At 35.9% G+C, this 23,860-nt stretch overlaps 1 protein-coding gene across 3 annotated transcripts in view; it reads left to right on the forward strand.

Annotated features, from left to right (window-relative positions):
- Window positions 1-1,009: 1,009 nt before the first annotated feature.
- Saxo6 (stabilizer of axonemal microtubules 6) overlaps window positions 1,010-23,860 on the forward strand; it is a 30,423-nt gene continuing 7,572 nt past the window's right edge. The window contains exons 1-12 of one of the 3 annotated variants that reach the window (XM_026386677.2): window positions 1,010-1,054; window positions 2,025-2,139; window positions 5,509-5,879; window positions 6,945-7,079; window positions 9,213-9,380; window positions 10,748-10,851; window positions 10,930-11,029; window positions 16,275-16,304; window positions 16,630-16,805; window positions 17,796-18,101; window positions 18,943-19,052; window positions 19,144-19,253. In XM_026386677.2, coding sequence (XP_026242462.2) covers window positions 1,037-1,054; window positions 2,025-2,139; window positions 5,509-5,879; window positions 6,945-7,079; window positions 9,213-9,380; window positions 10,748-10,851; window positions 10,930-11,029; window positions 16,275-16,304; window positions 16,630-16,805; window positions 17,796-18,101; window positions 18,943-19,052; window positions 19,144-19,253 — 1,743 coding nt within the window. In that variant the 5' untranslated portion in view covers window positions 1,010-1,036. The remainder of the gene's footprint in view (window positions 1,055-2,024; window positions 2,140-5,508; window positions 5,880-6,944; window positions 7,080-9,212; window positions 9,381-10,747; window positions 10,852-10,929; window positions 11,030-16,274; window positions 16,305-16,629; window positions 16,806-17,795; window positions 18,102-18,942; window positions 19,053-19,143; window positions 19,254-23,860) is intronic. The other 2 variants (XM_026386678.2, XM_026386680.2) reach the window with 2 other exon arrangements.

The raw sequence follows: 23,860 nt of genomic DNA on the forward strand, positions 1-23,860 counted from the left end.
CACCCTTTTCATTTTCACCTCTTATTTAGAAACTGACCACATGACACATCATAGGACTATTGAATGAATATATGCACATCCTTCCCAAGTACACATTATAAAACAGTCTGGGCAATCTCTCTCTTTCTCAATTCTCAGAGTCAGCACAGTTTCTGTCAGTAAATATCTATTGATGATGATGGCCATAAGACTATTAAAATCAAATGGAATTTTATTTTTTAAAAAGGAGAAAAAGGATAAAAGTTTGGAAGTTGAGACAAGCATCTTTAATAATTTTTTTTTCGTTTAATCTAAGAACTGTACATATATCTAGTTTTGGAGGCAGGCAGAGATTGAGGGAGGAAGAACCTCTCTGGAGGAAAACAACGATTTACCTTTTGAATTTCAATAAAATTTATTCTAACCTATTTATTTTTAGACCCTATCCTTTTGATGTGACAATAGTGTAAGGTGGATAATTTTCAGGGGAATAGCCCCAAATATCTTTCCTGAAAACATTTAGTTTTAGAAAACATTTGGTTTCGTTGTGCATTGGAACGAAGCAAACCCCTTCATGTTTTATGATGTCAAGATCCTGGGACCAGCGAAATCGGCTGCACCCGAACCCCACCAGCACGCCCCACCCCATTGTTGCGCAGAGCCAGATCCAGGACCGGTCGAGCCCTTCGAGTCTGAAGCTCCCGCGGGGCTCCGCCCATCCCGATCCAGAGAGCCTCATTGGCCAGCCTTCCGCCCGCCATATCTATTCGCCCTCTGGATTTGGCAAGGGAGGTGGGTGGCTCCCACTCGGGCACTGATTGGTCAGATCGTAAAGACGGCGAGCGACTCTGCGAGTCTTTATTGGTTTTAAAGATTCAAAGTGGGCGGGGAAAGGCAGAGCGACAGGTCTCAGGAGGGAGGCGCGTAGTGCGCCGGCGCGTAGTCGGGGACGCCAGGCCTAGGCTTTTGCTAGGGAACCGACTGTTGTCGCCCCGCCCCCTCGGGGCTTTTTGTCCCGTTAACTGTCGGAGTGGAGGGGCCTCCAGCGCCAGCAGCCATGCCGGTGCGCTTCAAGGTGAGGCCGGGGTCTCGGAGCCTGAGGGCGGCTGGGGGGAGCCGCGGCTGGGCGGGTGCGGGGCGAGGGCGCCGCGCTGGTTTCCTGCGCTGCGCATCTTGGCCCCGCCGAGGCGGCCAGCCCCGAGCCTGCCTGCTGCGGTCCCTGGTGGATGCTCACTCCTCTTACCTGGCTCCCTCAGGGTTCTCACACACTTCCCAGTTACGGTGTGTGGGGATGATGGATGATATTAGGACGGATTCATCTGAGGGGATTCCGAGGAGCGGAGACAGGAGGAACGAAAAGCGACTTCAGTTTGGGACACCTGTGACCCCATCTCACAGTTTAATCCCCCTTCCCTTTAAAACTTTAAAGTGTAAGAATCTCTTAAAGAGTTGAGAAATGGGTCATTAGTCAAAAGAGTTTGGGTAGTACACAGTTTTCATAGTTGTACATTTGTTTTAGGATTTATTAGAAGGTTCAGGTGTAGCTGTTCAGGGACCAGCACCCTTCAACATAATAGGTGACCACAGTGTTCCATAAATCCTGACTGTAATTCTTTTAAGGTCTCATATCTAGAATGGGAGGAAGTTTGTCTTTCTTTGGTTGATCTTCTAAAATATAAAATGCCTCTAGGCATGAATCAGAATATTGTGTTCTTGGTGGGAACTTGGTAGTGATGAGGAGTTAGGTTGCCACAGGTTATCAGATGCACTCACAGTTTGGAATCACAGAACCCGCCCAGAGGGGAGCCTCTCAGATTCCCACTAGCTGTGCCTCAAGTGGTTGTGAGGATTAAAGGATATAACACATGAACTCTTTAGCACAGGGCTGGGTGAACATTAGTTATTATTAAGGAGCTTGTCTGTGTTTAATTATCAGTCTTGAGTCTTCCAACTCTTCGGAGTTTTGGAAGTTGTTTTTATTGATGTGTGCCTTAAATCAACTTTCATTAATTACACTACACTCAAATTTGTACTTTACATTACAGGGACTGAGTGAATACCAGAGAAACTTTCTGTGGAAAAAGTCATATTTGACAGATTCCTATAATGCCTCGGTGGCACGAAGGTACCCATGGGCTGGACTTAGATCAGATCAACTAGGTAAGTTGAGCAAACTAGTAGCCATTATAACTTTAGTAAACTTTGGACTCAGTTTAAAAAATGATTCATTCAAAATCCAGATGATCTGATTAACTCATTCATTTATTTAACAAATACTCATCGGATATTTGTTAAATAAATAAACATTTAAATATTTATTTAATAAACATACCATTAAATAAATAAATAAATATTTGTTTACCATGGTCCCAGAGTATCCTAGTATCTAGGGTTATATCACTGAACCAAAGTCCCTTAATTATAGAGATAATAAGCAGTTCAATAAATAAACGAATTTCAGGTTATATATAAAATAGTAGGGATGTGGGATAGATAATATGGGAGACAGGTGGATTGGAAGGAATACATTTTAGATTTGATAGTTGGAGAAGACTAAGGAGGTGACATTTGAGCTGGGAATAGAAAGCTGAGAGGGGATTAACCTGGGGAAGAACACTCCCAAAGTCTTGAGGAATGGAAGTGTAGATTAAGTGGCTTGCTTCAGGTTCATAGTAAATGGCAGAGCCGTGATTTGGAATCAAGTCTGTTTTGTTTAGAGCCCATGAACTCAGAAGGTCACATTCTTATTACATATATTGCCTCCCCATATCCTAGGGAATTCTGAGTCCTGACCAAGTTTTCCCAGGCATGATAGAAAAGAGACAGACTGACTTTTTACTGTATCTCCTTGTTTAATTTCTCCCTCACTAGAGTATAATATTTCTGAGAGCCGGGCTCTGTCTTCTTGTTTCTTCCCAATACCTTTAACTCAGGGCCTTGAAACACTTGAATACTTATTAAAACTTTTTAAATGAATGAATAAACCTAAATTTAAATCTACAATAGCTGTATGACCTGGGTAAAGTGAGCCCATTTTGCCAAGTGAGACTTAACCCACAGCATAGGGTTGTTGTGTGGTATTAAATGAGATGTTGCTTGTTAGGGCATGTGTATATGCACAGATCAGTGCTTGGTACCTCATGGATGACTGATGTGTGGTATCTTAAGTTCCTTAAATGCTATATTTTAAAGCCAGGAAAAAGAAAGACCTATGAGTAGAGTACAAAGCCTGGGAAGTTATTGAAAGTGGGGAGTGTTTCCAGGATTAGGTTTTGGGAACAAAGGAAGAGTGGCTACAGTGTGTGGCTATTTTAGGATTCTTTTGAAATATCAGTATGCTTATCCCAACGTGACTTCAGAGACTTGGGTATCCCTTGCTTCTCTGGGAGGGTGTTGGGAATACCCTTCTACTCATAATCTTCTCTTTCCAAGTGACCAGAAATACCACATTTTCAAGGTGCCATTATATTAAGAATGCAAAATAAATCTTAAAATGTAGACATCCTGCTGAAGGCCCAGAGGGATATGAAAAGAGGGTTAACAATTTTTAGCCAGATAGTTGCTCCCATAATATTTTAACTTAGATCAAGTACATTTTAAGGGACAGTGATAAAAGGAGACCCTGGGAACAAAGCCACTTTTGAACAATGTATGTTTAGAAGGAAGGAATGGTCTAGAGGGAGGAATGTCAATGGGAATTTTAAGTAAGGGCAAAGGGTGGAGCCAGAGCTCAGAAATGGAGGTGGGAGGTTAGCAAGGAACAATGGTACTTTTGCATAGGACTGAATGTACATTCTTTTAACATTCTGTGTTTATTACCCCTGGGATTTGCTGGTGCTGGGAGACAAGGGTGAGACTACTTGAGAATCTTCCCTTTACATTTGGTGCACCTACCCAAATCCTGACTTTGTATTAAAACAGAAGTCTAAGGCAGTGTTCTTTAAATTTTTTTGCTTTCATACTTCCTAAAAGAATTTAGAAAATCTTGCTATCTACCCTCATACATTTTAAAATTGATATTCATTTATTTTTATTTATGTTTTTTTATAAATAGTTTATAGGAGAGAACTGGCATATTGGATATTGAATAGATGCTTTACTTAAATTTTGTTAAAACATGAGGCTGCCAACTTAGCTCATTCTATTTATGGAAAATATTCCTCATGTAATTGACAAAGTCATTTCTCACTGGCAAACTGAATAGCCAAATTAGGTATTTCCTGTGAGAAAAAAAATTAACTATCTTTTTGTTCAAAGTTACTGAACCAAAAGTTAATTTCACATGACATCCTTCTCATGTGTCTGAATTTTGATTCTAAGATAGGTGGATGGAAAAGATGTGAAAGTGTATTTAATAAGATGCCATTCCTTTGTTATTTCAAGTCTGCCTGTGCTTTTCCTGTCATCTATTCTCCCTTGGGAATTATGCTTTCTTGATTGTCCCCTTGTCTCCCCACCCTTGAGATTTTGTTATACCTGGGGGTGATGCATTATAGTAAGTTTCAGTGGGTTGTGAGGCATGTCTGTCTTTTGTAAAGTAGGAATAGGGTGATTATCAAAGGGGCAGTAGGAATAGAACTGCAGGTGGCAGATATAGCTCTTGGCATAGATCAGTGTAAAGCAAGAGCACATATGGATTTGAGGATCTGGAAGGTGTTCATTTCTGTTTATTCCCCTGGGAAGTCTTAACCTTATCCATTTGGAGACCATTGGTCTAGAGAAGCCGGTAAGGACAGGAACTCTGGGTTGACAGCTAACACATTTGTGATAGTGGTGATGGAGCTCTTGGTTTTATCTTATCACCAATTCTCTGTCTGCCTTCCTTTTTCTTCCATTTCTGATCTTCACCCTCCTCCCCTCTCTGCAGCAGTCTTCTTTCTCTTTAAAGAATGACTCCAAACTAGGCCAGTGTCTCAGTGCTGTCATTTGCAGAGCTTCTTTTACCTCAGTAGATGGTGAAGTTTCTGGACATTTGCTTGCCAGACAGAAGTATAGAGAAGTAATATCTTAACTCTCGTTGAAAGGATTCATTATTTCTGCTTCTCAGGAAATCAAGGCAAAAGTAGAACCACGATCCAGCATAATGACATCCCATCCCTTCTCATTTTGGTCTGCTCTGCATAAGAGAAGCTTTGTGCAGAGTTCCAAATTTTGACAGACCAGGGCTCATTGTTCTATTAAGTAGAACAGGAAAGTAATTAGAGATGGAGGCAACATGTCCTCGCTGGCTTGCCAATCTGTTCACCTTTCGATTCTAGTGACTTGTGTAAAGATAACCTGAGCATTGTGACCCCAATTTTTAATTTTTGGTTATGGTTAAGCTTTTAATACTTTGATAAAGCAAAATTAAATATTTTATGTTGAAAAATATACTTAGCTTTATATCCTGATTCTGAAAGAAATTGTGTTTGTGTGTATCTGTATCTCTAACTGATTTTTAAATTCCATTTCTTCTTTCATAGGTATTATTAAGAGTTTTCTTTGTTACTTTGTGGTTTGGTAGCTATTTTTGTATACTGTGTTTTGTAGGGATCACCAAAGAGCCAAGTTTTATTTCCAAAAGAAGAGTCCCTTACCATGACACACAGGTTTCAAAATCTCTGGAGTGGATTGGAGCTATCTCAAAGAATGATGTGATTGTATCACCAGAACCTAAAGTCCCAGAAATACCAAAATCACAAGAGATGAAACAAAACAATGTAAACCAAGAAAAAGTTCTCTCACTAGAGGGCTCCAGGGTTCCCAAGAGAACCAGATCTCATTCTGCAGACTCCAGATCTGAAGGAGCTTCATGTGCTGTGGAAAAGAACGAGGATATAATAACAAACCATGTACCGGTTAATGAAAATGTGGAACTGGAACATTCTACCAAGCTTCTTTCCAAAAATGTAGATGATGGGGTAGGCATATTCATTGTACTTTTTTTTCTCCAGAAGCCTAGAATTCTTTATTGGTTTTAACATCACTTCACTAATATTACAGTTTGTGTTTAAAATTTCTCCCTTGTTTTTTGTCTGTGGTATAGTTGATAAAGAGGCTGTTGACTTCAGTTAGTATGAATGGTTCTATTCTTCATACTCGATATTTTGAATTGGTTTTACTAGGATAGGCCTTCATTGGGTGAACAGCCTGCCTCTGGATTTTAGTCATCAAAATCGGCACCTGAGTCCTAAGGGAGAGATCAAGTTGAGACAGAAAGGGAGTAGGCCATTACTTCTGGCAGAGGTGCTGAGCTGACTTCTACCCATCCCCATTTCGGTTTCTTATTGTATACCAGCAAGAAAACAAACAGAATCTCAGTTGACCAAATGCAAAAGGAAGGAGAGTTCTGGCTGGCTGTTAAAGATCTTGCAGTTCTGCTCTCTTTTGTCACAGCTGACCTGCCACTGTTCCCTGTGAGCACATAAGCAGAGGCTCAGGGGCTCTTTTGTGGGATCTCATTGCCTTCAATCCATGGCTCCTTCCTTGTTTCAAGTCCACCACTGACTGGAACCCTGCAGAGGCACTTCAGAGTGCTGGAGAAGAATCTATGGCTTATTGAGAAAACTAGGGGTGCAGGGGAATCAAGGAAGGTGATGTGAGTCTGGTGGGCAGGGGAAGTGGGTGTCCATATAAATAATGTATGGATTAGAAAAGGTACTGTTTTTTTTTTTTTTTGGTAATAGATTAAATTATGAGTGATTGATAGGAAGGGACTGAGAGATGCTGCCTTTTTCTGGGGTGCATAATAGTCCATTGACAGTATTAAGAGTGGAATTTGAAATAGTTTAACAGTTTAAAGATCATTTAAAAGTTTTAAAGTCTGCTGCACAATAATGTGCATATAGTTAGTAATGCTGTGATGTAGCCCTAAAAACTTGTTAAAGAGGATAGATTTCTTTTTTGTGTTTCTAAGCACAATTGAAAAGAAAGTTTGAGTAGAAATTTTTAATGGCTTTGAGTGATATTTTTTTTCCTTCGAACAGGTGGATAGACTTCTACGTAAGAAAGCTGGATTGACAGTTGTTCCTTCACATAATGCCTTGAGAAATTCTGAATATCAAAGGCAGTTTGTTTGGAAGACCTCTAAAGAAACTGTTCCAGTGTTTGCAGCCAATGAGGTAGTTTAAAGGATGTAATATGTTTCTAAGTATCATCATCTGATGTAGTGATGTAAATTTACATAGAATTAAAAGCCAAAAGAAATTTGGTACTTAAGTAGGCCCGGAGGTAGGTTCTAGAAAACTGAGAATGAGAGTTTTGCTAAAATCCTCTTACTACTTATGATTTATAGCAGTAATATTATACTGTCCTAGGCTACTGATGATCATTGTTGCCAGATCCATCACATACACTAATTATGAGACAGGGTAATGAAAACTTGGGGAACTGGTAAGTTTTTGCATGCTAAAAGATTTTTTTACTAAAAAATTTTATTAAATTGATTTTATTCTAAAATGTTGTGCTTAGTTGACTAATATTTTTGCATTTTTCTATCTTTTAAGAAAGACATAACTAGTTCGGATATATATTTTAATAAATATAAAATACACTGAAGTAACACAAGATATGTAATTTTGTTTTTGTATCAGGTGAATAATAATAATAATTGACAGTTTATAAAATTCAAAATGTGATATTAGATTTCATTATACTCTTGCACAATTTTAGATATTCTGCTCTTATATTGCTACCATCTTCTAGATATTTCTTAGGATCTGAACCCTTGTTTATTTTCTTAACCATACTTCCAGGCCTAGATAGGAAATAGCTCTACTTCCAGGACCCTTGAGAATTTAGCCTTTTCTTTTTCCTGGTCTTTGTGTTTGTCTTGATTAAATACACACACTCTTTCACACCCCCTCACATTCATTTTTTCCTGTACTGCAACATTCACTTGTATACTTTATATACCTCTAAAAATTAAGATGAGAGGATAGTTGGATTCTGCAGGACAACAATTTCATTCATCTTACACTAAGATAATAACACCAGTGACTGCATACATTGTGGCAGTTTTGGGCTTATTGAAATTTATAACATTTTAAGAACATATTAACCTAATAAATAGGTTTAGTACTTCTTCTGCTTGTTCACAGATATTTTTGGACTTTAAGTACCTAAAAAAATTACTTTATGACCTGAAAATTGTAATTGTTCAGTTTTCATGGAATATTTGATTCATAAACTAAAGTTGATTCAAATCAGAACCATATTGACAAGTTTTACATGTCAGCGAAAGCATTGTGAAGAATGTTATTTTTATAGTATCAAAAGTACAACATGAAATAAATCAATAGCAATATCTTCACTAGTAATCTTATTACTTTCGTTAGTGAGGGTTTTAAAGAATTCTTTTGGAAGCAAATGTTCTTTGTAAGTCAAAAGCGTATCAGTTTCAGGGTCTGTGACTTGAAGAGCTCTATGATAAGCTTTCATTACTTGTTGATGGAACCTCTAATAGAGCTATTCAGTTCTATTTTATCAGACACCTGTCCTCTGAAAGGATGTTTTATATTAAATATGTAAAGGAGTCAGAACAGTTTTCTACTGAAAAGTCCTTGAGGTTGTCTCGTATTAAAAAAGGCGAACTGCTTGGATTAGATCTGAATGAAGATGTGCCTTTCAGCATTTTAAAATAACAATACTGTAGAACTTACTTGAGCTCCTACTTATTCCATTTGACTTCCTTGTAATCAGTGGTTATATACCATAAGATTGAAACCATCTGATAAAACATTAAGGGTAAAATAAAACATTTAATGTAATTTCCCGAATTTTTTTTTTTGCTTAACGAAAAAGGTAAAAATAAGCAAGCAATGGAAAAACTCAAACACATCTGGTATTCAAAATATTAAGAATTTTATATTGTTATAAGAAGAGAAAATTTATGTAAAGGAGGGACAAAACTTGTATAAAAACAATTACAATTTTATTTATATAATTCAAATATTTCTATTTTACTTTTGGGAGGTTGGAGGTAGGTAAATGGGACGAAAAGATAAAACACAAGTGTTGTTTATTACTTATTTTGTCTTAAGCATTATTTTGATTACAGTTACTATTATTTAAAATATAATAATGAATATGGAAATTTGACCTTTGGATATTAATTAAACATATGAAGTGAAATGACAAAATGCTTTTTTTAATCCTATAATTCAACTATATATATGGTTTTTTTTTTTAAAGCAAAGACCTAAGTTCTGTATTAACTGACAAAAAATCTAAACTAAACTAATTTTTGTTTTAAGGTTTTCCACAATAAAGCCCAATTTGTTCCACAATTCAAAGGTAATTCAATTGTCCATGAAACTGAATACAAAAGAAATTTCAAAGGCTTATCTCCAGTGAAAGAACCCAAATTAAGAAACGATTTGAAAGAAAACGAAAATCTTGAAACAGTATCTCCTGAAAAGAAGGTATTCATTGACTCTTAACCTTCAAACAAACAAATCCCCATGATTAGATCCCTTCTTTCCTTTCTTCTTTTCTTTGTTAGTGCATTTATTTATTTGTTTGTTCATCATACGTCAGATGCTCATCATATGTCAGATGCTCATCAAGTACTTACTTGGAGCCAGGCACTGAGTCGGTGCAGAGACTACAGGGATGACAAACACACCAAGTCCCAAGCTGCTCCTAAGCTAGTGGGACACATATATATTATAAGTAATTAAAAATAATATGGCTGGGTTCGGTGGTGCACACTGGTAGTCCCAGGGATAGGGAGATTGAGGCAGGAGTATCTCAAGTTCAAAGCCAGCCTCAGCAAAAGCAAGGCACTAAGCAGTTCAGTGAGACCCTGTCTCTAAATAAAATACAAAATTGGGGTGGGGATGTGGCTCAGTGGTTGAGTGTCCCAGAGTTTAGTTGCTAGCACCCCCCACCCCCAAAAATAATGTAGTGTGATGAACTCTTAGCAATACAGCAGGTAAGTATACTATCTGATATCAAATGATTGACCTTACAGTAATGTAAGCTGTAAGTATAACAGGAAAATTAGAAACACATATTGTAAATTAAGTAATAGAAATTAAACAGAAATACATACATATGTGTTCTAAGCCAAAACCTTAGCATGCTAAGTTATAACTAGTATAATTCACATCACTTATACACAATATAACATTATACACAATATAACATTTGCTTCAGTATGTGAAATTATACCCATTTTAAGTAACAGCATTAGACTAAAATCATAAATGACAGGAAAATGAAATATAAATGTTACTTTTGAGTCTCCTGTAATGTTGATAACTTGATACTTTATGGTTTCTATAATAAGTGTGTGACTAAAAGTAAAATTATATGTGTCTATGTATTTGCGTTTTTTTTTTTTTTTTTTAACTGTGACATTCTTGGGGAAAAATGTTAAGTTACTCAATAAAGCATTGTGGTAACTTATTCATCAGAATTTACATTTAATTACTGTAACAATTAAATGTAAATTTAGAACATCAAAGAAATCTTCAATCACTCTTCAATATATAGTAACATTAAGTTCGATTATTTAGATGTGTGTTTTTTAATCTTCCCTAGCCAAAGGGTCTAAATTGTTTCTCGTTAGAAAATGAAACCATATCCTGCATTATATTTCCCCGAAACTAACTAGATATATTGGTTTCAAAACTTACTTATTGATTTGTTGTGACTTCTGTTATCTTTAGTGTTTAAAGCCTGCTTCTAAAACAGAAATGGAATATAATATCCATGCTTAACTTTATAACATCTGTGTTTTTACTTTTTATTTGAAGCATAAAATCTTAAATTATTTCCATTTTAGTGTAATAAAACAGATGATCTTTTAAAATTAGAAGCAGAGATGGCATCGAAGGACTCAAACCAGCCTAAAAAGAAGCTTGCTCCTTGGAGACATCAGAGGCTTGGGTGTGTATTTTAGAAAAATACCATGGTATTTAGATGGTGAACATAGTGGAATATTTACCTTCATTTCCTCTCTGTTAGGAAGGTGAATTCTGAGTATAAAGCAAAATTTCTGAGCCCAGCTCAGTATTTATATAAAGGTGGAGCTTGGACATGTGTGAAGGAAAATGTGCCAGATCAGGTGAGTGTGTTATTTCCCCTTTGCTTTCTGTCTGTGTACCAATTTAATTTCACAATGAATTTTAATAACAGAGACTTAAAGATGCACTATAGCATACTTTTAGAGTATAGCACTAAAAATATCAGGAACTTCAAGCTGTATGCATTAGAATATAATTTATCAATGTGTTTACTATTTTTATAAAAGTCTTATTAGAGATTAATATTTATTATTAACCTGTTTAAAGTTAAAAATTTTTTTTGCAATAAAATATTTGATTATTTTAATAAATTCAATTTACAGAATTGTAGCACCATAGATTTGATTCTTTTATGATATTCAAACCTCCAGTCAGTGTGTAAGTACATTACTGTCTCTAGGCAAAAGGAAGGTGAAGCCTGAGTTCTTAGAAGTTTGAGGAGTTTTAGTGTTGGGATACCCTGATATAAGGGAGAAACTTTGGGAATCTAAAGATAGGTCTGAGGAAAGGGTAATTATTCCCTAAAACTGAGAATTGTTACTTGTCTGGAGTTTCTAATAGGCAAAGGATAAGCAAAGGAGCACTTCTAGTTATCATTTAATTAGTATCTTTAAAACCATATCTTGAAAGTTTTTTTTCCTTCCTTTTCTGTGTGCATAAACTAAATTAAAACATTTTTTGTTAGATATTGGTAAACATTCTTCTTCCCCCAACATTCTAAAGAGAGGGTAATTTGAATGGGCAAAGAATCTCTTAGCTCAGTCCTTAAAACCATTGCCAAGGGCTGCATGGCTTCACTCCTAGTGAAGGTGCTGGCACTTTGAGCTTCTGGTTCTTTAAGCTGGCAGCTCCCAGACACATTTCTTGGCCTCTTCTGGGCTTTGATTGGTTCTAGGAGTTACTTGATTAATCTTCTACCATGCTTGCTCTTGGTGCTTTTCTACCTAATCGTGGCTCAGTGGTAGTATAGACAGAGTAAGACACAAAGCTCCAGCTGTCCCAGATTTTATCTGGGGCAGCATTCATCTGTTCACCCTAGTGAAATCAAGTTAAAAAGTTGAGCATCAAAAGCAGCCCTGATGGAAGAAGAATCAAGGCAACTAAATTATTTTTTATTGTTGAATTTTTTATTATCTTCTTTTATTGGTACATTCTAATTATACATAATAGTGGGATTTGTTTTTACATATTTGTATGTGTATACAATAATGTAATTTGGTCTGTTTTGTTTCCCAGTACCTCCCTCCCTCTCCTTTCCTCCCTCCCACTGGTTCCCTTCCCCTATTCTACTGGTCTCCTTTCCATTTTCATGAGATGCCCCCCTCCTGCCCCACCTACCACCCAGCTGCTTTTTTTTTTTTTTGCTCTAACTTCCACACCTGAGATAAAACACATAAAATTATTTTATAAAGTACTTATTGACCTTTGACTTTCAGAGTTTAGCTTATTTCACTTATACTTCCTTCAGCTAAACTCTTGAGCTGTTTATGAGTGTCCCATATCTTGGCAAGGAATTCTGTGCTCTGTGATGGGGCCAGGGGAGAAGTCAAGGACACAGGCAGAACACATATGGTCACTGAGGTAGCCACTACATAGGGTTGGCTGCTGACCTGTCATGCTTGGGCACTTTACTAGAGGGAGATGGTGAGAAGCTCTTGTTTTGGAAAGATTATCTCCTAGTCTCTGAGACATCTTTACACTAAGATGAATTGGTATTTAGGCCTCATGTCTAAACATTTAATGGACTGAGAGGATTGTTATGTTGAAGTCATGAAAAGATGAAATTCCTGATATTTCCATGATGGAAGGGAACTTTGTTGTAAATTTAAGATGTTATTTTCAAGGTTTTCTGTTGTGATATCTTGTAATCAACTGTTTGATTTATTAATTGCTACTGCTATTTGTAAATATTTAAACTAGAAGCATAGTTTGTCTTAAGTTCTTTGAGAAAAATAATTTTTAAAAGTAAATTGGAATTTGAAAGGAATTAAAAATTTTCTCTAATAAGTTAGTGGTCAATGATATTAGTAAGTTTTTGTTAACCAGGTTATAGACATTTAATGTAGGCCATATTTTATTTAAAATCTTAGATCCCTTTCCACCACCCAAAGACATTTACTGTATGTGGCTGATAATGAGGTGCCTAAATATAAGGTTCTCTGTCACTTCCCTTCCTAATATTTAATGCACCATTCATATTCTTTGAATGCACTTTGACATAAGTGACCTTTATCATGAAAATATTGTCACTTTTTGAGTCATGTTACAGTTTTCAAGTCCACATATCATCTTCATTTTCTTTTATATTGTGGAAACGTGGTATTTATCGTCAAGTCACCGGGTGTTTTGTCCTAAGTCCTAAGTACCTCTTCACTTAATACCTTAGTGGTAGGCTTTGTCAGGTGTTTTATGTTTGTCATCTCTGTAATATAACCACTTATACAACTGTTTTATGAAGTACTTATTTAAAATATTGTTTTTAATAACAGCTAAGAGAAATAATAACAACCAAGAGTTGCAATTGTTAGATCCTTGCCCTCAGAAAACTTACTGAATTGTGTTAAATTTATTTTTTGCTCCATTGTTTGGTAATCTTTTGGTCAGCAAACATTGGTTGAGGTAATGTGAGGACACATTAGAATAGGACAAGTAGGACTTTGAAGATAAAGTCCCACATTCAAGAGTCAACTTATAATTTGACAGATGTAAGGACTAGATATAAAGTGACTCCTCTTTCTGGAGGCATGATTTATTTTTATTTTTGTTTTTTTATTTTGAGATAGGGTCTTGCTAAGTTGTTCAGGTCCGCACTTAATTGCTGAGGCTGGTTTTGAATTTGCGAGTCTCCTGCCTCAGCTTTTTGAACTACTGGGATTACAGGTGTGCGCCACTGCACCCAACTGAGGCATGATTTTTGAGAAAAAAGATTCTTTCCCTCCAGTTTTCTGAATTTGATTTTTCGGCATATAAACTTCAAATGACTTAATGCTTAGTTTGGAAAAAGTAATTAAATAATGAAAACATCCTACTTATAGCATTTATATCATATAATATGATGGCATTACTTAACCCAGAAAGATCTGTGTATATTGTTTTAGGTTGGGAATGGTTTATATCTTTCCCTTTTAGTGGTTCTGGTTGTGGTTGTAGGGGTTGTTCTTAATCTACATTATTGATTTTTTTTTTCTCTTTCTAGTAGAACACTTTACTTTGGGAGATGTCAACCTCTTAACTTCTCAGTTTTAGAATTCTAGAAGTTTAAAGGATTGTATTTGTGGAAACGGCATCAGTACTGAGATTATTCATAAAGATTGCTAATAAAGAAAATTTAATGCATCAAGTTTTAAATGTCAGTAAAAATGGGAAACTAAAACTTTACAGAATTTCTATAAACTATCTCCTTCCTTTCTAAATATAATTGGTATCAAAACTGGATCACTGTGTACATAGAGGGGCTTTTCATCCATTCTTTCATTGAACAAGCAATAAGCTGCTTCCACATGGAGAGAATGCAGCCTCCTCTACTGCTCCTTCCACTCTTTCACACGGGGCGGTACTGATTGGACCCCCTCTTGACCCTCTTCTTAAGTTTATAGCTCACTGGTTTATTATGACATAGACTTGCCAATATTAGAATATTTAGGTACAGGTTGGCCTCCTTTATTGGACTAGAAACTCATTGAGTACAAGGGAGTTTCTTGCTTATTTCTGTTAGCTCTGCAGCTCAGGCCTACTTCTCATCCATACTCAGAACAGGTTATGATGAAATCAGTGCTTAAATGCTACATTCCCCCTCACCTCAAGGAGTTCATAGGCTAATGGAAGAGGTCTTTGAGAACACAGAGCAGGAAGTGATACTAAAGCATGCAGACTTTGTGTAGGTAATAGAGAGGCCATGAAGCATGTGGAATGTATTTCCTAGACATACAGTCAGGAGTATGTCAAGGCACTGTATAACATGGTTGCTGTGCATTCAAATACACTGGTTAGACATTCAACAGACAACCCATGTGTTTCAGTTCTACCTATTAATTACAAACCCCCTACAAGATATTTTCTTTAAAGTGCAGGAGTTGAAAGAAATGAAAAATGAGCATACTTGGATTTTGGCGGGGCAGTGAAGAAAACGATTTTTAAAATTCTCCTTTAGGATTCTTTTTTAGGTTCAGCTCAGAGCATTAGGGCTTTGCAGGGATCATGTGGCTTCTTATGACATAGGTGCTGTTTTTTGCTTTTTCTATTTCCTTAGAAATGTAACACTTTCAATCTCTTTGCTTTCAAAAGAGTTAAGAAACTGAGGATATGTTTCTTCAGTGGCTTTTGCATTGCCAAGTTTCATTCTTTTTTTTCTTTCTTTTTTTGCCTCTAAGTGAAATGAAAACATTTCTATCACAATATCCTGACAGTCTTTTAATGCTAATGGTCTACTTTTATGATTAAAAAAATGTTATAGTTTTTTCAAGAATAAATAAAGATTTTAAGTAAAATTTTAAGGATAAAGCTTTGATGTATTTAATTTTTTAAATTGTGCAAATGTATTTAGTGAAGCCAGCAGGTGGCAGTATAATGTATAAAATAAAAGGATTTCCAATGGGTGTAAGGCTTCTTTTCATATGAAAATGTTATTTGCATATTAGGGAATTCAAATTACATTAACAATCTTTTTATATCTTGTCATCTTGTTGAATATATTATAATTATTATTTTGTTGGAATTTCTTTTTTTTAATTCTTTTTGGTATATATGACAGTAGAATATATTTTGACATATTATCCATACATGGAGTATAACTTATTCAAATTAATCCCATTCCCATTCTCATGGTGGTACATCATGTGGTGGAATTTCTTTTTAATTGTATACTTAGTATCTTTTTAAAAAAGTTGAGATTGCTGATTTTAAGGGAATTGAGGGATTTAGAGAGGGAAACTCACAACTCTTTCAGTGGGGTCTTCTATATTAGTAGCATATAAAGATGTAAATAAAGCCAGGATGGGAGTTTCTGGCATTTAAGTACTTTTCTAGAGGTGGGGAGATGGGAATAGGGATCAGATTACTTGCCACCAATGGTATCCTAGCCATGCAAGAATGTGACTGGTTTTCAAGATAATACTAAGTAAGATATCATAATTACTGAATTAATTATTATTAAAAATATTAATAAGTTTGGTATATATTTATAAGTAGGAATAATGAGTATAGTATTTCATTATTATTCATTATTTCATTAATATTCAGTTATGGCACTAACCTATCATTAAGTATGTTTCTGTATTCCTCCCCTAGGGTTCTCTAAATGCCATGTGGTATGCAGAGGTTGGTTGCTTTTGAGTTTTTTAAAACTGTAATAATGCATCAAATCCTTGTCTAATTTAAGTTGGAATAAAAATTAGTTGTCAATATTTTTCTTAGCTCCTAAAAATTTCTCCTTGCCTGCTGGTCTGAAATAAAATACCTGCATCATGCTTTAGCTTGATTATTTTAATTTTTGCTTAAGTGTACATAGTCTGATGACTGTATGTGGCTATTTTCACCTTCTTTTCTCCTTCGTCCCTGACTGTATTTGTGCAGTGTTTGCTACTTTGTGATATTTATAAAGCAGCATTTACCATAATGGATGTTGTCTGAATCTCCTGCATAGGTTAAAGAACTCCGAGAGAAGGCTGAGTTTTATAGGAAACGAATTCAGGGAACACATTTTTCTCGGGACCACTTGAATCAGATTCTGTCTGATAAAAACTGCTGTTGGGATGTCTCCTCAACCACAAGCTCGGAGGGAACCATTAGTAGCAACATCAAAGCCTTAGATCTTGCAGGGTGAGATTTCTTTGTGGTTGTTGAAAAGTATGTTGTAGCTTAAATGAATCATGGAGTGATATAGGAAGATGACATGCCTACTCAAAATTTATCTTTTGGTGAAATGAAAAAATGTCTCACTTATTTCATTATTTTAAATTTATTTTCTGTGTAAAAACAGAGATCTGTACACATACGTATCTATACACACACATACACACATATATACACACATATATATATATATATATATACACATACTTGATTTAAGTATTTGCATATAAATAATACATAATGTAATTCTGGAAGGCTGGATTATATAATATTCTTTGTCATAATTTATAGCAGAATTAGAATGATTATATGTCAGATGTAAAAGGACTTTAGAAATTATAAAAAAGAGTCAACAACAATAAAAACTCAGGCAATATAATCTATTAGTACATGTTCATTATCATTCTTTAATGGATTTTGTGGCTACTATGGAGATTGGCCCCTGATATCATGGAAGAATTCTCTGTTTTAGGTTTCAAAATGAACATGATTTAATTATTTTCCAGAGAAACTACATTTTGATTTATAGCAAATAAAATAGTTTTTAGTTATTACAGTATATCAATATAATCATGTACACCAAATTAATCTATAAATTTGAATTGTACTACATTTGACTTAAAATGTATCACAAAATCTAGTCTTTAATAATGTATTGAAAAAATAAATTTAAAATATAAAATTTGGATTGGTGTATTTGATCCCAAGTATACTTGAATTTGTGCATAACATTAATTTATTAACTGAGCAAGTCAACTTGAGATATGGTAACTTTCATTTATATTCTATGAAATGAACTTTTAATTAGAAATTTTTGTTCAATACCTAGACAAGGCAATATTTGTGGAAAACATATAGCTGTAAACAGTGGAAGGAAATGATGAGCTCAATATAATTAGTATTAACTGGAAAGCTCAAGCTACTCAAATTTAAAACAAAGCTTATTTTGTTATGCAGAGTTCCTACAAGTCATAAGACTTTGCAGAAGTGTCCTGGTACAAAACCAGAAGAAAAAAGAGACATCTTGGAAGAACAGCCCCAGAAAAATACCATGGAGGAAATAGGCATGTCAGATGCCCCCACCATGCCTGTTAGAAGGCGGCTGGCTTGGGACGCAGAGAATACTAGTGAAGACATAGAGAAACAGCCCAGCGGGGAGAAAGAACAGGAAGAGGAAAGGGGAAGAGACAAACAGGTATATATGGGAGAGCCAGAGAAGATGGAAGTGCACGAGGCATCTAAGGCAGACAAGATAAAAGAAGGGTGAGAGTTTTAAATTTATCAATGTATAGAATATTATACATGACTAATATGTATTTGATTTGTTACTAAGTATAATAAATATAAAAACATACTTTATACTATAAAATAAATATAAATATACTATAAAATATACTATAAATTTAAAATATACTTTAAATTTGTGACTAATAAAAAGCAGATTTTACTTTAATGTCACCAAGTATTCACTGCTATATTGTTTATAATTTGATTCACTCAGATATTTTAGTCACCACTAATTGGTAATTGGACACTTAAAACTCTCGACTCCTTGTGGAAAAAGTAGGATTATTTTTATTAGTGTCCAGGAGTTATGATTTGTAATATTAGCAAATGTGCCTGGAAGAACGACTTTTTTGTTTTAGGTAAAAAGTGCATGTTAACTAATATCCGATGGTACTACCAAAAAAGAAAGAAAGGATAATGTTTTATAGAATTTTTTAAAAAGTGATTTCTGAAATGTGCTAATTCCTGTTGTTTTACATGAAAATTGTTTAGGGGATTGGTTCTGCACCATTGGTAGTGGTGCTTTTTGTCTTTAGTCCAAAGCCCTTGTTCCTTTGTGGGTGTTACAGCTAGTGTGGGGCCTGGAGCCTGATTTAATTGAAGAGTTCTCAGCTGTGTTGTTGCTGACTTGCACTGATTCCCCCACCCTTTTCTAGTATTCAGTCCTTTTAACTGCATATGGACTTGTTATTTTTTCAGAAACAAAATGGCCTTCTCTTACGTTTTGTATTTTATTGTTGTACAATGCTGGTATAGTATTTTTAAAAATCATATTTTCTAGAGAAAATGCTTCCTAATAGATTGTTCCAATTTGTAGGTCGGGTTCTTCTGTATGCTCAGGAAATGGAGGTAGGCTTCCTACTCCAAAGCTGAGAGAACTTGGTGGAATCCAAAGGACTCATCATGATCTTACTACTCCAGCTGTTGGTAATAGGCAAACACTATGCAGTTCTCATTTCCCTACATTTTCTAAATGATAAGATAGTTTAATTGAAACCTGTCTTCTGCATTTTTCCAGGTGGAGCTGTTTTAGTGTCCCCATCTAAAGTGAAGTCTCTAGTCCCAGAGCAGAGGAGAAAAATGTCCTCTCAGGATTGTTTAGAAACTTTGAAGAATGATTTTACTAAGGTAAATATTTATATTTAATTTATATTTAAGAACATCTCTTGTATCTTGTAGCAGATTATTTTTGTCACATATAATAAGTGAATGATAGGCATTGAGTGTTGTTTTCGTTGTTTTTTTTTTTTTTTTTTGGTTGCTGCATTGCTGCTGATATGCTTTCAAATCTTAGTAGTGACTCAACAGGAAGAAAGATAAGAAAAACAAAACTATTTATTGAGCACCAACTGTGTGGCAGTTATATTCCCATTATGTTCTAGGCACTGTTTTAGTATTGGAGATATATCAGTGAAAAACAGCAAAAATCCTCATTGAATTTATGTGCTAGTGAAAGAGAGAGACAATAAACAAGATAGCTAGGTAAAATACAAAAGTAGTGATAAAGGCTAAGGAGAAAAATAAAGCAGGGGAAGTGAATGGGAGGTGGCCAGGGAGGTCTTCCCTGAGAAGGTGGCATTGGAGCAAAATGTGAAGAAGATCAGGGATTGACTTGTAAATATCTAGAGAGGAATTCTAGGCAATGAGAACAACAAGTGCAAAGTCTAGAGGTAAAAAGATGCCCGATTCCTAAGGCCAGCCAGGAGGTCATGTGACTGAACAGAGTAGTTCAGAGACACAATGGCATGCTAAAATGTGTAGGACCTTTTTTTTTAAAAAAAAATATTTATTTATTTTTATTTTTCGGCAGACACAACATCTTTGTTTGTATGTTGTGCTGAGGATTGAACCCGGGCCGCACAAATGCCAGGCGAGCGCGCTACCACTTGAGCCACTTCCCCAGCCCAAAAATGTGTAGGACCTTATAGCTCATAGGAAAGACTCTGAGTTTTATTCCCAGTGAGATGAGAAACTATTGAAAGGTTTAAGAGTGATATGATTTACCTTAATTTTTCCAAAGTCACTCTAGCCACTGTGTGGAAAATATGTAGTAGGGGTGCAAGAGCAGATGTGTGAAACCTATTAGTACTTAATTACCATGTCCAGGCAAGAGGTGATGGTTGTTTGGATCACGGTGTAGCAATAAAGGTCATATGATGACGTTCAATTCTGGATATAGATTGAAGGTACAGCTGACAAGAATTGCTGACAGATCACATGTGCAGTGGGAGAAAGAGAAGAATCAAGGAAGAGCCAGGATTTCTGGTCTAGAAATAGGATGGAATTGCCAATTAATTGAGGTGGGGAAGACTATGAGGAAAAGATTTGTCAGGAAAGCTTAAGAGTTGGAACATGCTGGAACATGTCAAATTTGAGAGTTTATTAGTTACACAAGTAGGCATGTATATGCAAGTTGGACAGCAGATACAGATTTGAGGCTCTTTATCATATAGGTGGTATAGGTATTTAAAATCCGAGACGAGATCATCAAGGGAGTGGTCATAGACAGAAAAAAGCAGGCAATATTGGGAGGTTAAGAAATAACCAGCAGAGGAACAGCCAGTGAGGTGATGACAGAGAGGAGCCTGGTATCCTGAAGGTATCAAGGAGGCAGTGTCAGTGCCACTGATGTCAATAAAGCGTAAAAATTGATTATTGGCTTTTGCAACTTGGAGGTCATTAATGACCTTGATAAAGGGCAGATTTGGGTAGAGGAGGGACAAAAGCTTAAATGCAAATTGGTTGAAGAGAAAGATGAGGAGAGGGATTGGAGATAGCTATCACAGACAGTCCTTTCAAGAGGTTTTTTCCAAAAAGGAAGCAGAGTAATAGAATGTAGATTTAAGAAGTGAGGTGGAGATTGGAAAGGTAGCAGCATGTTTGTATGTTGATGACTATAATTCTGAAGACAGAGAAGATTAGCAAAGCAGGAGTATGGGGACAATTGTTCAAAGATGTTGAGTAGGAGAAAAGGCTTGGGATCTGGTGGGGACTTGAAGGGTTGGTCTTGGGCAGTCTGACATTCCTTCATTGTTAGAAGAAGGGAAGCAGAATTCCTGTGCAGTGCTAACGAACATAGGAAGATGTGAAGGAGCTTTTGGAGAGAGTCTTCTGATTGTTTCTTGGTGATGTATAAAGGAATATCCTTGCTGCAAATGAGGCTGGGGAAGAAAATGTTGGAGATTTGAAGAAAAGGAAGGAGTCATAAAATAGACTTATCAGAGAATAGGAAAGCAACGGGAAATGTGGAACATGGAAGGCAGTGGTAAGGTCTGTTGTAGATTAGTGGTCACAAATTTGATACAAAACAAATGGGACAGGTTGTGTGTTTTTCTCCAGGCATATTTTTGGTTGCAGAGATGAAGGATAGGTAGAGTTGGATTTAACTACTACTTGTAAACATGTTTTGTTAAGGGAAAAAAGTGAGAAACAGGCTAAGGGAATTATAGTGTGTGTAGGGAAGTGATTTATGATAATTGACTGTGGAAGTCATTAGGCAGGACAGCAGAAGGTTACGAGACAATGCAAACATTGCAGGATCAATGGGAGGAAAGTCTTCATAGCCTTAAACACTTGTTAGAATTAGGGTACTTGTGGAGATTAGTTTTAAAGTTAGGAGAGGTGTGTTGGTTAGGAGTTAAGATTATGAAGAGGTTGCAGTTACTAGTAATGACAAGGTTTCACATATATTCATGGGTGTAAGTGGTTAAAGTAGAATAGAAAACGTTCAGAGAAAGGATTGAAAACCTGTGTGTGATTTTGTTAATGGCTTTTCATGAGTTGTAGAGTACACAGTAGGACTTTTTAGGGGTTTCAGGGAGAGGTGGGGGAGTGTATCAGAGGTCCTCTTAACCCCACTGCTCAGAATAGAGGCCAGCTCAGAGCCGCTACTTATTATATACATGGTGAATGAATATCATTTGGGTGATAGAATATCTGAACTATTTCTTGTTGCTTATGCATGTATTGGTTTCTTAAATGAAATGTGACAATAGGAGGATAGTCAGAGGATTGATCAGAATAAAATGCTGACGATCACTTGCCCCCATGGACTGTTCTGCCCACTCCTCAGGAGTCCAGGCTGCCACTTGGAAGGAGTAAGCTTTAGGCAGCTGGGCACACAAGACTTAGCCACAGTGGGTGGACATAATTTGTTGTTTGCAGTGGATTTGTATGTATTATTTTCACTTATTGTGGAATTAAGTTTTTGAATAATATAAATAGACTAATAATGTCCTTTGACATTTTAATGCCAATCTCTACCTCAGGGGGTACACTATACTATATATATTATAATATATATATTATAACATTTGAATTACAAACTTTTCTGAAACAAGCATATTTTTTATTCATAACTTGATTAGAAGTCTCTGCCACCAGAATTTTCTGTCACAAGTAGCATCAGGGTCTGGACTAGGAACTAGATGTGATTATTTCTTATTTTCTATCCCTTGGTTGCTGTTGGTAGAGTTATTAAACTTGAGTCATTAAACTTGATATGCCAAATCAGTTTTTTTCTTTATTTTCTTATAAAAACTATTGTTACGTATGAAATTAAACCCATAGTCTTTTAGTTTCTAATGAATTATTCCCATTACTTAATTACATTTGATTAATAGCACCTTATATCTCTTTTTGCTGTAGGAATTAGACTAAGTCATAATATTCAGGAACTTTTTCACCATTAACTTTTAATCACATACCTTAAATTGTGTAGAAATTATATGGTAGCAACAATTAGGGTGACTTTCACCTTACATGTATAAACTTGGGGAGGTGTTTTTATGCTCAATTAGACAATGAAACAGGTCACATGGTTGTCATGTGGAGGAATAGAATTGGATTTTGGTTGGTCTATCCTCAGAGCTCGTGATTTTAATCCTTAAACATAACTGTCTCACAAAATTTTATAGAGTTCTCATGATATTGGTTTGATCCTCAGGTAGCATTTTCAGATTTTATAAATGATATTAAAAACCCAGATGTGTGTTACTTTCTTTATTCAGCAGGAGTTGCTTCTCCATTTATACACATACTAGATAGCATGGCTGTGACGCAAATAAGGACAGATATGATACAAGACCTTGTGGAACCTATAGTCTTGTGAGGAGACAAACTAATCAATCATACAAAAAAAATTTAGAAATTAAAACTAATTTGGGTTTCAAACTCTGAAATATATAGTGCTGTTCTGGAAGGAATTGACCTGATCATGGAAGTCGGGAAGCATCTTCGAAATCAAGGATGCCTCTTAGAAGAAATCATAATTCACCTGAGATAAAGAGGCAGTGGAAGCCCTGTGTACAAAGGGTGGGGAGGAAGAGCATAGCACGTACCAAAATCTGTAGAGAAAAAGAACACAGGTTTTAAGAAATAAGGACCAGTGCATTGTGTGGTGGGGAGCATGGTAGATCATGAGGCTAGAAAAGATAGCAGCATTAAAAATTTCTCTTATTATCTCAAGAGCAATGGGAAGCCATCAAAATATTTTAAATAATGGAGTACTGTGATTGATTATATTTTGCAAGTTCTTGGTGGTTATCCTAGAAAGCAAGAGTAGACTGGAGTTCTTTTAAAGTCCATTGAGGTAGTCCAAGTAGGGGATGTTGTTGGGATGTCTTGGGCTAATGAGAACAGGCCTGGATAGAAGTGGATGAAACTGAAGAAGTGGAAGAAACTGTGTGAGGGGAACAGTGCCAAACCTTGATGCTGAGATTGTTTTCCAAGTAGGA

Source organism: Urocitellus parryii, chromosome 5 (genome assembly GCF_045843805.1).
Source record: "Urocitellus parryii isolate mUroPar1 chromosome 5, mUroPar1.hap1, whole genome shotgun sequence".
Classification (NCBI taxonomy): domain Eukaryota; kingdom Metazoa; phylum Chordata; class Mammalia; order Rodentia; family Sciuridae; genus Urocitellus; species Urocitellus parryii.